This window comes from Hippopotamus amphibius, chromosome 10, assembly GCF_030028045.1.
Source record: "Hippopotamus amphibius kiboko isolate mHipAmp2 chromosome 10, mHipAmp2.hap2, whole genome shotgun sequence".
Classification (NCBI taxonomy): Eukaryota; Metazoa; Chordata; class Mammalia; order Artiodactyla; family Hippopotamidae; genus Hippopotamus; species Hippopotamus amphibius.
The window spans coordinates 114349688-114363359 of record NC_080195.1 but is presented as its reverse complement, the minus strand read 5'-3'; the positions used below and the strand labels follow the sequence as shown (position 1 = coordinate 114363359).

At 53.6% G+C, this 13672-nt stretch overlaps 1 protein-coding gene and 1 non-coding gene across 3 annotated transcripts in view; one reads left to right on the top strand and one right to left on the bottom strand.

Moving 5' to 3' along the window:
- The window catches only part of UBASH3A (ubiquitin associated and SH3 domain containing A), a 52082-nt gene that overhangs the window by 21246 nt on the left and 17164 nt on the right, over positions 1-13672 (bottom strand). For both annotated transcript variants that reach the window (XM_057697276.1, XM_057697277.1), the window contains exons 5-7: positions 11237-11406; positions 10186-10394; positions 3745-3871 (exon numbers count right to left, since the gene is read on the bottom strand). In XM_057697276.1, the coding sequence (XP_057553259.1) occupies positions 3745-3871; positions 10186-10394; positions 11237-11406 (506 nt within the window). The remainder of the gene's footprint in view (positions 1-3744; positions 3872-10185; positions 10395-11236; positions 11407-13672) is intronic.
- On the top strand, positions 4900-5030 carry LOC130830663 (small nucleolar RNA SNORA61). Its single transcript, XR_009047835.1, has one exon. It is a non-coding gene; the product is annotated as a small nucleolar RNA SNORA61 (small nucleolar RNA).

Below are 13672 nucleotides of genomic sequence, written 5' to 3'. Positions count from 1 at the left end.
GTGTGTGTTCGGCTCTGAGCGCCCAGGGAAGAAGCCCTGTATCTGTCCTTTCTGGGTTCTTCCTGGCTGTTTTTCTTTCCCATAGCTGGCTGTTTTCTGTTTGGCTGAGTGCTAGGGGAAAACAGCATTTTATTTTACTCTATTTATTTTTGGCAAGGGAAAGGCACCAGCAGGAGGTGAGCAGCGTCTGGCCGTGGGAAGAGCACAGCTCTGCGGGGCTCTCCCCCTTCACTTCGGGCAGCGGCTCAGACAGCCTCTGAGCCTCACAGTTTCGGGGTACACAGCCACCTCTGCCCCTGGGGAGGTGAGTGCTTTGGTGAATTAACCCACGGGTCACATTCCAGGCGGTGAGGCGGGGTGCCTTTGAGGAGGGGTCTCCTATGTGTGGGTTGGTCCTCAGGGGAGCTGGGTCTGGCCCTTCTCGCTGTGCTGTGTGGGAGGGAGGGGCTGACCTTGAGAGGAAGCCTGAGCCTATTTTCTGCAGAAAGGAAGGAGTGAGAGACAGATGGCCAGAGAAGTGAGAGTGACCTGCAGAAGCAGAGGCCGGAGCCGATGTGAGGCCACCAGGGCAGCCGTGGGGAGCCCCGGCCTCCCCTGGGAGCCCCAGGGATGACAGAGAGGCTCTCGAGGGAGGCGCTGAGGCTGGGCCGGGACCCTGGAGGGCACAATGGAGCTAGTTGACGTGCACCTCCCGGCTGCGGGGGTGGGGGTGTGCACCGCGCCAGGCCAAGGCTGTTTGGGGGGCTCTGTCCTGGAGCAGGATGGGAAACTCCATATCAACTCAGGCCCACTGCCTCCCGGGAATCACACCATCAGCACCTGGGAGCGCACGTGCCGGATGCTGGGACACAGGTGTCCACCGGTGCCCCACGTAGGGGCCTTTGCACCTCACTGGGGCCGAGGGACAAACACGGAAAGATGAGTCACAGATGGCAGACGACGGGAGCAGAGCTGACAGTGCCTGCCACAGGAGGTGGGCTGGGGGGACTCCAGGGAGGACGTGGGACTTGGTCATGCCTGCAGCCCAGGTCACCAGGGGTGGATGGGCTAAGACCACCAGGGATGGTCAGGCCAAGGTCATCAGGGATAGTCAGAGGGGGAGGGCACCTGGACAGGAGACAGCTCCAGCCAGAGGTCTGCTGTGCCCTGACCGCTCCTTTTCCTCAGGTGGACCCTCTTATTCCCCTCCCCATCTTTGGCCTCACATTCCTCTGAGACTGGGCTTTGGAGTGAAAATGAGACAGCTGATGGTTTTGTATCTGCTATTTTTTCCTTTTGGCCGCTCTGCACAGCTTGTTGGATCTTAGTTCCCTAGACAGGGATGGAATCTGCAGCCCCTGCATTGGAAGCTTGGAGTCTTAACTACTGGACCGCCAAGGAAGTCCCTGTATCTTTGGTACTGAGTGGGGTAAGAAAGAGGTGATGAGACCTGGCCCTCCTCGGTGTGAACCCCCATCACCAGGCCCCAAATCACGCTCTGATTCCCCCAAATCCTGGAGCGGAAAATGCAGGTATCTTTAACATGTAAACACCCCAGGAGGGGCAGCGCTCATTTGAAATGTAGCCAGTGCTACTGACTGTGCCCTGGGGAATTGATTCTGACGACAGGGGTGGGGCCTCGAGGGTCTGCACCTCTAGCTGCTCCCCTAGCAAGTCTTTGAGTCCATCAAGAAGGACAAAGCGGACCCAGCGGTGGCCCCGTGTGCTGGGAAGTGGTTGGGAATTGCTGAGAAGGGCGGACACCAGAAAGCAGGGTCTCGGGCAAACTGCACCTGCCTTGCAAGCGCTCTTGAGTCCGGTACCGCGGGCAGCCCCAGCCAGACCCTCCCCATACCTCACGGGGCCCACCCCCTGGAGGACGCACGACCTGCAGCTGCTTGACGCACAGTGCAGTTCTCGGTGGACCCGAGTATGTTCTGATGGGCACGTGACACGTGGTGTCTGTGAGCCGATGGGAAGTTCAAGGTCTCCATAAGTAGTTTCTCAGGGCCTTGGGGCCGAGTCTTCAAAATGGGCACATGGTTGAGATGAAGTGAGTACTGTGATGGGGGCTGCCAATGTTCGGTTCAGGATGCAAACACCCACCTCGGGCAGCTCCAAGGGGAAGGGCGTCTTGCCGTCTTGCGTTTTGGAGCACGGCTGTGGGATTGCCTGCACTGACACCAGGACGCCTTTCCTATTCCAGTCCCCCTGCCAGGGACCCTCTTCCCAGTGGTCGTAGGACATGTGTGTGCTCCCAGCCTGGGTCTGCTCACCGACAGTCTCAGAGCACCGTCACTGCCTTGGGCCGAGGGTTTGGACTGGGGACATTTTCTTCTGTGCAGGAGCCCAGAGGAGTTGCACTTCGAAAGGCAGAGCTTTGCATCAGGGATATTATGATAAAGTGAAAGGTCCGTGGGGAACAGCATGGACTAACCCTGGTCCACAGAACAGCAGGGCTGTATCGAATCTTTCAAAGGAAGGTGCTGGATGCCTTTCCTGGGACGCCTGTAACAAAGGACCAGCTGGGGTTGGGGGCTGAAAACAAAAGCAGCTATTCTCCTCTGGTTATGAAGGCTGGAAATCCAAAATCCAGGTGTCGCAGGGCCAGGCCCCCTTGGAGGATCTAGGGGAGGGTCCCTCCTGCCTCTTCCAGCTCCTGGTGGCCCCAGCATCCTTGGCACGTGGCCGCCTGGCTCCAGTCTCTGCCCCCCTCCGCAGTCACGTGGCTTCTCCCTGCGTGCCTGTGTCTCCTCGTCTGTGTGCATCACAGCCCGTTTCCTGTGATTAGGTTTAGGGCCCACAGGATAGTCCAGGATAATCCCTCCATCAAGATCCTTATCTCAGCCCCACGTGCAAAGACCCTTTTCCTCATAACAGGTGGCAGGACTTGGGACCTCACCTCTTCCGGGCCGTTGTTCAGCCCACTACACGACCCTTTTAGCAAACCTGTGGCCAGTTTTCCTTTCTCACTACCCGGACGGAGTGTCCTCAGACCGGGGAGGGATCCGTTCGTGGAGAGGGGTGCCAGGGTCTCGTCCACTTAAAGCACCAGCACATTCAGACAGAGGCCGAGCTCAGCGCTGAGCCTCTCCATGCAGCTCCTCCTCTCATTCAATCTGGAAAGCGGGGCTCGGCCTCAGGGAGTCCCCAGCCCCCGTCCAGGCCGCCTCTCCTACTCCCCAGCGCGTCTGGGGGAGTGCCCGTCGTCGTCTGTCTGGGGCTGGCAGGCCTCTGGTCCCCAGTCAGTAGCTCCCCTGCCCGGGGCATCTCTCCCCCTGAAGACCTGGCTAAAGAGGTCACCCTGATGCCCTCACTGTCCCAGCGTCCCCTGCCCTGCACTCAGCTCCTGTCCGACCTGGAGGCGGCCTCTGGGGGCTGGTGGGTTCTTGGGGGAAGGAGCCAGCTGGCTGATGGCAGAGTTGGGGTGATAGCGTGGCCTCCCGGGAGGGCTGGGTCTCTGCCCGTCCCTACCCCGTGTCCTGGCCCCATGACTCGCTGGGCTTCGGACACGAGCTGCACGTTGCTGCACCGGGCAGGCTCACAGCCATGTGGGTGTGTGCGTGTGGGGGGGCGTCCCCCTCTGCGTGGGGTGGACGGAGCAGGGGGACTCGGGAGCGGAGGGATGGGCCCCTTGCTGGCCCACCGGGGTCTGAGCTCAGGGCAGCAGCGTCTGAATGACGGCTGTCCCCGAGGGGCCGAGGGTGCCCGGGGCTGACCCAGAGCGGGCCGTGCGTGGCTCCTTTGACACCAGGGCCCCGTCACCTGTAGGGACTGCAGGCTGCTGACGCTCTGGGACATGGGCGGCGGCTGAGGCCCCCCATTCCGTCTGCTGGCGGCCTCGGTGTCCTTCCTGGAGCTCGGGTCCGGGGCTACACTGAAGGTGTACGTCCTGTGAGAGAGGAAAGGGGTGCGTGTCAGGGACCCCGGGAGGCCCCCGGTGGTCACGTGATGGAGAGTACTCACGCGACACGACAGGCGGGTTGAGTCATCGTGAGGATGAAATGAAATGACGGTTCAAGACGGCTGAGTGCCCACCACGTGGCAACTCCTGAGCCACGGTGGTGGTTTATGTTCTCTGTCACCACCTGCTACGGGCTGAACTGTGTGCCCTCGAGTGTATGGTCCTGACCCCCCGGGCCTCCGAATGGAGGTAGGGCCTTTAAAGAGCTGATGAAGGTAACATGAGGTCACCAGGGTGGGTGCTAACTCAGTCTGACCAGGTCCTTCTGAGATGAGATCAGGACACAGAAGAATGACCACATGGGGACACTGGGAGGAGACGGCCATCCACACACCCGGGAGAGAGGCCTTGGGAGGGACCAACTCAAGCTTGGACTTCCCGCCTGCAGGACTGTGAGAGAAGAGACTGCTGTTTAAGTCACCCTGTCTGTGGTACCCTATCATGAGGCCTGAGCAAACCAGTGCAGCATTCTCTTAGAATCACCTTTTAAAATAGCCAAAGGCGTGAAGATGCGCGGGGTTGGGGTACAGGGATTAGGGGCAGAACAGACACATTAAGCGCCGAGGAGACACACAGGAAAGGCACAGAGGCGGTGGTGGGCGGGTGGGTGACCACGGTGCCCGAGCAACTGCAGCCAGAGAGGAAACTGCTACTTGTCCAGGGGATCAAGAAAGGTGCCCGGCGGGGGCGGGGCAGCCGTTCAGGAGCTCGGAGGACCGCTGAGGGCAAAGGTCGTGGTACATCAGAGCAGTGAGAACTCCAGAGGGCGAGTTGGTGGTGGTGCTGGGGAGGCGGGAGACAGGGGAGGGGCCCGAGGAGGAGCGAGAAGGAGGACCCGGGAGCCGATGGCCACGGAAATCCTCCAAGAGCAAGAGATGGCCAGGTTCCCCAGGAAAATTCATTTCATAAACAGAAAGGTCCTCTTTATAAATTCTACTTAAAAACAATGTACAGTCACCCTGGTTCCCTTTCCCATGGCATCTGAACAGCCATCCTGGTTGTCGTAAAAGGAGGACTGGTTACACTGAAGCTGTCCTCACGGGGCTTGTAGTCTGCTTTACAGCAGGTGGGCTAGTTTCAAACAAGGTTGAGTGAAAAAGGTAGATACATTCAGAGAAGGGAAATGGACAGTAGCTGGAGAGGGAACTGGGACAAAAAGAGAGCCTGTGCCTGATTTTGTTTTCAAGGTAACAGCGTGTTTGTTTGCTGGTGTGAGCCATTGGGGAGGGTCTCGGGATGACAGGTGATGCCTTTGGAGGGCACGGGATACCCGGGAGGGATGGGATACAACACAGCATGAGCAGGTGGCCTTGGCCAGGAGTCTGGACGGAGCATCACAGTGTGGTGGGGGGGAGAAGGGCACGTGGGCCCAGAGGCTGCAGATGACCAGAGCTGGTGGACGCTCTCCTGACGTTCACCTGTCGCGGTGGACAGGAGTGAGGGATGCGGCAGGTGGCCGCTGGGGTAAATGAAAAAGTCAGGCACAAGTCAGCTGGCGGGCAGTGTCCAGGGATGCTCGGGCCTTCGGTTTATGGCGGAGGAGAAGGGGGCAGACAGTCTGCTCACGTGAGTGACTGGCGGGGAGAGCACTGTTCTCATCTTGCCCTTTAAATTGCAATGTTCTTTATGAGTTTTAACATACAGAAAGCTTACATTTTAAGTATGTAATAAACATTCCTAAAGACACATCTGTTAAGTCTCACCCTACGATCCATTCCACTGCTTCTCTGCTTTCAAAGCTCTCCCCAGTCATTTAAACTGCCTTCCATTTTAAAATGATTTTCTTTTCCTGTTTAGCTCTTGACTCTGTCAGGAATTGATTTTGGTGGGTGCTGTGAGGTCATACAGAATACCATTAACTTTGTCCCCGTGTATTTTCCTATCCATTTATTTTCCTATTTCTGATGCAGCCATCAGATAGGAACCTCCTAGTATACCAGGTCACCTGCTCGTTTAGCTGTTCTGTTCCATGAATCTGTTTTTTCTCTTTCTCTCAAGCCAGTACCATATTGTAGATTTATAACATGCTTTTACGACCTGGTAGGCAAAATATCTCCTCTCATCACTTTTATTTTTCAAAGTGTTCTTGTCTCTTCTCTTCTGTTTATTCTCCCAGGTAAGCTTTCCAACCATTCAGTGAAGGTCCAACAAACCACCCCATTGGGATTTTCCCTGGAATTTCATTAAACCTGGAAATGACTGTGGGAGGATTCATTCTGCTCCATCATGAGCATGGTGTGTTTCTACTTATTCGGCCCATTTGTAAATGTTTCCCTTTCTCTCCCACAGAGGACCCCCGCCCCCCAATTCTCGTAAAGCTGATGGCTCCCAGGGTCCTTAGCTGGAAGCGGTGTCCTTTCTCCTGCATCTCAGGGCCCCACAGGCTCAGGCCGCCTGCCTTTCACTGTCACAACCGTACGCCCGGGAGCCTCAGGGCCCACGTGGTGTTTGCATGTAGTTAACCCATTTCTGAAATTGTCTGCGAGCTGCACCTTCTCTTCCCATGTTGTTGCCTGTCCTGTCCTGAGCGGTAAATCCTAATAACAGTGAGACAGGCCGGGAGCTGGGACCTTTGCTGGGACCTGGGACCCTTTGCTGCAGTGCTTGTATCTGGACCAACATCTCCTCCTGGAGCAACAAAATACAAAGAAACCATAAGGGACTAAAAATAACTGTGTGCATGCGCAGTGGGGGCAAATTTTGGACCCGAAATATACAAAGAGACCAAAAACACTCAACTGCCACTTTTGAAGAGCCTGGAGCAGAAACAGGGTGTCCGGAGCCAAAGCAAGGCACTGCACACGCCCCCTGCACACAGCACCGCCTAAGGGGCGGGCAGACCGCCTGAGCCACGCCTCCGGCCCCACCCCCTGGACACACCCCTACCCTCACCCCATGTAAGGGACCAGCTCCCCCCCACCCTCAGTGAGCCAGCAAGGGAACCTGTTGTTTGTTCTCACTCCCCGCCCCCCCACCGCTGCAGCAGGGGCCCCAATAAAGTCTGGCCTGAATTTCTTGTCTGGCCTCTGATCAATTTCTTCTGATTAAGGAGGCCAAGAACCCTGGCGGATAGCAGCAGGGTCCAGGTCACATAGATTTACACGGCTCACATTCTCACAGCATCGGACGTCCGCACATATGACATGATTAGCAGGTCATAAGTAGACAAGAACGCGATCCCCGTCTTCAGACCATTGACATCTGCCCCTTCACGTGGGCACGCGCTCAGTACTCGCAGAATCTCACACTGACACAGGAAACGCGAACTGGTTTCCCCTTCCTGAGGATGAGGTGGGGCCCCGCACCCAGCGTGGGGCCCACGGGGCAGATAGGGAAGCCTCGTTATCTACAAATAACATCTGTGAAGTTTACAGTCGCAGAGAAAAACTGAATTTTTTTTTTGCTACTCTTTCAAGTGAAATAGCACCTTGATTAGGATGGGGAGGTTGGTGATGAGAGGAGAAAGGAAAGAATGTAGCATTTGAAGATTTCTGTTTTTCTACTTACACCATAGAAATAGATGTGTTTAAATTCTCCCTGGCTTTTAAAAGGGGCACAGCTGCCATCTGTGCGGTTGTGTGGGTGATGTCCCAGTATCTCTGCTAGGGATGCCAGAGCAAGGTACCACGGACGGGGCTTAAGTGACAAATATTTATTCTCGCTCAGTCTAGAGGCTGAGAGTCCAAGACTGAGGTGTGGGCAGGGCTGGATCCTCCCGAGGCCTCTCTCCTTGGCATGTAGACGGCCGTCTTCTCCCAGTGTCCTCACATGATGTCCCTCTGTGTGTGTGTCTGTGTCCCAATCTCCTCTTATGAGGACACCAGTCAGATGGAGCAGGTTCACCCTCTGATCTCATTTTACCTTAATCACCTCTTTAAAGATCCATCTCCAAATATAGTCACATTGTGAGGTGCTGGGGGCTTAGGACGTTAACGTATGAATTGTGGGGACCCAGGGCAGCCCATGACAACACCTTTATGACATCTGAGCTACTTGCCACCAACTCGCTCCGTGGTTTTGGAAAGTTACTGAGCATGTATTGCTCCAGGGTTGGGACTCATCTTGGCTGGAAGAGGACAAAGTGTTCTGTAAGCTCTCACATTCATGGCTCTTGTTTGAGATTTTGCTACATAGGTTCTCCTCTGTGGGGGGTTGAAAACTGCTGTGATTCAACAATATACTCCATCACTATCACTGTGGTCACCTCTGATCTTTTTCTTCAAAGTAGTGGGCAAGGATTGTAGGGCCATTTTCGTTGCTAGGTAAATCCAGAGACCCTGAACTATTGGCACGAAGGCTGCGTTGTCGCATTGGTGATCAGTCACTGATGATAATTTTTCCTGCTCAGGTTGCATGTGCCAAGTGTGACTTCTGTGCTGACACTGGCAGAGATATTCATCCACTGTCTCAACAGTGGTGTGTCTGCCTACAGCTAACGTAACCCTGGGAGAGTGTCATCAGACCGAATTTCTGCTAAACTGATTAGTGATGTGTCAGACATTCTAGGACCATTTTCTGATTAAAAAGCTTTGGATGTCTAATAAAGTACACTTTGGGCTATTTTAAAAGACTGAGCCTGGACAGCTGAATCTGGCAGCAGGGCTGGTGCTCTGCCCTTCTGACCCATAACCACAAGTCACAGTTTGTCTTGCTTCTTCCCCAGCACAGATGGGGTGCTTCCAAAACATGGCCATCAGATGCCCCACAGCCCAGCCCAGTACTCAGTTTTCTCTTCTTTTGCTGTCATTCTTGTTAATACTTATTAATTCCTATGGGAAACTTGTTTCTAGTAGGAATAGTCCCAGCAATGTCCAGCTTAAAAGCTGGAATGGTTATTCTCGTGACAGGTGCCTAATAGGTTAAGTGTGAGGTGAGAGATGTAAGAGCCACAGACTCATTTTCTACAGAGTCTTCACTGCATAGTTCCAGAAACATCCAGTTTGCTGATTGCCTGGTGACAGTGATGCTCTCTTGTCCTGAGCAAGGATTGGAGGACTTGATAAAGGACAGGGGCCAGACGGGAGCCACGTTGCCTGGACCTCAGATGGTCAGTTGGGGTGGAACCAGCATCTTCTCTCCTGTTACTCCTTAAATGGTTCATTGGACCAGGTGATAGACTGCGCTGTTTCTAAAAGGAACCAAGTGCTTCCTTAATTGTGTGATCTCATCTGGCCCCTCCACCTCCCTGGGCCAAGTGTTCCCAGCTCTCAGGGAGGATGATGTACCTGATTATCCCTGCAGTCCCTTGTGGCACCAATGTCCTGTGATTTTGTTGGGACCACTGAACCCATGGCCATGTCCACACCCACAAAACTGTGCTTCTCTGGGACAACTGGTCTACCTGCACCTGGGATGGTTGTGATTGTTTTGCGGAAGCCGTGTCCCTTTCCACGCTGGGTGTGGGAGGGCCCCGAGCCTGGGTCCCACAGCATGCACAGAGTGCACAAAGCTTGGCCCTGGGTGTGTCTGACTCCTCTCCCTTTGACCCAATTTCCTTATAGTCTTTTCTTTACACTTAAAATCGATTAATTTATATTTTGAATAAGCTATGCATTCCTATGGTTCAAAAATTTAAAAATTGTGCAGTGGTAGAGAGTGAAACGTCTCCCTCCCGTTCCTGTTCCATTCTCCCAACTCCCGCCTTCAACCCTGCAGGTGGCCACTGTTAGAATTTTCTAGAGATTTTCCCTTCCAGGGAAATTTTAGGCACGAGCATGCATATAAATACATGCTGTGCATATATAAGTGCAGATGATAATGTGTTAATTCATCTGTTCCCTACAATTAGTTCTATCCTATACACACTATTCTGCAACTTATCTTGAATTTTTTTATATCAGTACATCAAATATTTTCATGTGGTCATTTTTAAAAACCTCAAGTATTCTATTGTATGGATGGATCATAATTTATTTCACTGGCTTGTTTTAATTTAATTATCTCTTCTACAGTGCTTTGTGCTTCTATAATTTGTTATGTTCAGAATAAGGAAGTGGTATTTTGTAGTCCTTTTGGGATTATGATCTCATATAAATTTTGTAGAGTAATTAATGTTTTCTGAATGTTTTCAGTGGAAACGGAATCAACCAAGATATTTACCACATACCTGCAGGGATAATGTTGCCGGTATGGAGAAGGCAACTTTTACCAACAATGGAATGGTCCAGAAGCATACAAGCACCGTGATCACTGTTTCCAGACAGTCTCCGACACCAACTCTGCAGGGGCAGAGGCAGACTCACCTGTGCTTCACCCAGGTGTCACACTCGCTGGATCGCTCCGTGTAGTTTTCGGGCAGGAAGCCCCGGCAGCCCGTCCGATGTGAGATCCCAATCACCCAGCCCTCACTGGCTTCCTCCTGCTGAGTGGGGTCCACGAAGATGTAGTCGCCGGGACTGAGCGTCAGCTCATCCACGTTCTGGGGTTTGTACTGGAACAGGACCTTCAGGGTCTAGAAAGGAGGCAAGTGTCTTCATGTCTCAAGCAAGGATGGGTCCCGTGTCTCCAAGACACATCCAAGCCTTTGTCTGATGACAGTATAATATGACAAAAGGATGCATAGACTTCTTTGAATAGATTTAGAAATGAATTTTGGTATCTATCTATCATCTGTCTCTCTCGCTATTGTCTATATATCATCTATGTATATCTATCTATACCTATCAATCATTTATCTATTATCTATCTATCATCTATCTATCTATCATCGTCTATCATCTGTCATCATCTATGTCATCTATCTACCTATTCTATCTACCTATCTACCTACCCATCTACCTCTGTTTACTTATTTCTTATATTAAAGACCTCACAGCATAACCAGATGTTCACACCCGCCCCACTTGGAGTGAGGTTATTTACAACTTCTCACCTACCACGGAACACGGTGGAGTCACTCATACTTGTTCCATGGGTCTGAAAGGAGCATCACAAGCTTTCTGTCTAAACCAATCAATCCTGTGGGGAGGGAGTCCTCACCCGAGGCTTCACTCAAATCATTATTTAAACAAATTAACAAGCAACACAATGTATTCATAAATCTTTACAACAGTCCATTTTGAATACCAGAAGTGCTTCTTTCTTCCCCATTTCTGTGTCTGCAACTCGTAAACAGGAGAATGTTAATTTCAAATGCAGACAACAAAATGATTTTAGAGAAGGGATAGAAGTTGTTCCTTCTACTGAAATACCTCCAGCCAAGGGCTCCAGGGGTCAGGGCTCTGTCAGGTGGGCAGCTGTCCACCTGTTCCCATGGGGGGGTTCCAGTCCAGCCACTTGCCTGGGTTTGCTCACCTGGTAGTGTACGAAGCGCATGTCCCGGGAGTAGAGTGCGGCCGTCCACTGGCAGCTGTGGCCGGGGTGGATGGCTCTGGCCAGCTGCTCTAGTGTCCTCTGGTGGTGGGGGTAGAACTTGTGGGCCAGGGTGAGATGCAGCTGCTTGGTGCAAGGCTTCACGGTGCAGTCTGTGAAATCAGGCAAACAGGGAGCCTTGACACAGACGTCCACACTGTACGCCAGGGCGGCTACGTGCCCAGGTTGGCGGTACAAACGCCTTTACACAGGTGCCTTCTGCCTCTGCCCACTCTCCCCCTGCAGGGCTTCCCCAACAAGACAAGGACTTGGCCCAGATGGGCCATTGCACAGAAGTCACCTCATTAAGGAGATGGCTGGGTACCTGCAGATGTTACAAGGAAGCAGGACAGTGGAGAGATATAGGTTTTGGGAGGAGGTGTTTGCGGCCCATCAATTTGCAAGCTAGTTGCCCTAACAATTGATTCAAATCTCCATCTCCTGGGGTGCATGTCACCCAGTGGCCTGGATGGGCGGGCTCAGCTCCAGTCAATGGCTTTCTGTTCAGTTGCAAAGTCTCTGGATGAAAACACCCTAAGTAAGGTGACTCCGTCAGACACAACAGGGCCTCTAATACTCGGCTGACTTTGGTGAAGCCCTTGGAGCGGTGGGGCCCTGGTCTTTTTGAGTGACCTCTGCTCCAGTGGCCCCAGCCCTCCTGGTCCTCATCCCAGGGCCCTCAGGGCAGTGGGCGGCTTTGTCCCCGAAGCAGCCAGGATCTGATTTCAACCGGGCCACAAAGCAGCTCTGTTCTGGGGAGGCAGCCTTGAATGGAACTGCACAGACTCTGGATCTGATAGATCTGACTTCAGACCCATATGCCCCGTTTGGCAGGTGACCTTGGGGAGCATGTTGATCTGACTCAGTTTCAGTTTCGAAAGCAAAAACTTGAGGATGGGACCACTGCCTGCTGAGCTGTCCTGGGAAACTGGCCTCAACGGTAAGGTCCCTGGGAGACTTTCAGTAAATCTCAGTTACCTGCTACCTTTCCCATGGGCAACACCCAGCAACATACAGGACCCGCCCTCCCCTGAAAAACGTCAAGAGCGATGTATGCACCTCCTGGAGCCCAGACTTGGCGGCCCCATTGATGTCTCCCATCCTGTATCTGAGCCGCTGGGAGCAAAAGAGAAACCGGCGAGGCCTCCGCGCTCTGGGCTGCGGGGGCGAGGAGCCTGAAGCAAGAGAGAGTGTGGGCGGCGGGGAAATTCCTCTTCTTGGGTGTTCCAGCTGCGGTGGCAGGACGGCTTTGCGTGGGTGAGTCAGCGTGGCCTGGGAAAGGCCCGCCGCGGGTTGTCATCGGAGAGTCACCTGACGTCTGAATGGGGTGCTTGTCTTTCTTCTCTCTGTGGCCCATGCCCCTGGGGACCGTGGGCTGGCCAGGGACACACTTGCTGGCGGAGCTGTGACGGGCCCCTCCCAACCCGTCAGGGTCAGGGTCAGGGTCAGGCCCAGGGCACCGGCCTTGGAAGGCAAGGCGGAGCCTGCTCAGGGTTGGGCGATGCTCCTGAGGTCAGAGCCTGGTCTCCCAGGACATGGGGCTGGTCAGCACAAGACCCAGGTGGTGTGGGAGCTGGACAGGGCTGGTCTCCAGTGCCAGCTCTACCAGCTACTGGCTCGGGGACTCTGTTGGTTTCCTGGGCTGTTGTCACAAATGGCCACACACTGGGGGGTTTAAAACAACAGAAATTTGTTCTCACAGTTCTAGAGGCTGGAAGTCCAAAACCAAGAGGGCCGTGCCCCTCTGAAGGTTCTCTCGGGGAGGGTCCCTCCTTTCTTCCTCCAGCTCCTGCGGCTCCAGCATTCCCTGGCTTGTGGCCGCATCACTTCAATGCCTGCCTCCGTGGTCACATGGCCTCTCCTCTGTGCCTCTGTGTCTTCCCATTGTACAAGGATGCCAGTTACTGGACTTAGGGCCTGTCCTACTCCAGTGGGACCTCAACTACATCTATAAAGACCCCATTTCAAAATAAGGTCCTATTCTGAGGTTTTGGTGGACATGAATTTTAGGGGACATTTTTCAACCCATGGCAGTGACCTTGGGCAGGCACTTTACCCTCCACAGCCCTCGGTCACTCCATTTTTAAAATGAGTTGGCCACCGAGAGCCAGTTTTTTGGGGGCATGAGAGTGAGTGATGTGCTGGGCTGGCTTGGAGACAAGCAGCTGACCCACTGCATCAGGACAAGAGCCACGCCGTCCTTTGAGAGAGAAGATGTAAGAGCCCTGCTCTGAACTCATGTTTACGTAAAGGAGGCCACTCCTCACAGACACGGGATGAGTTTATCATTATTTAGCAAATATGATCCCAGATTTGACAAGCCAGCCTCCAAATGGAAATCTGGGGTTAACGAAATTATTCACGTGGCGGGATCCACGT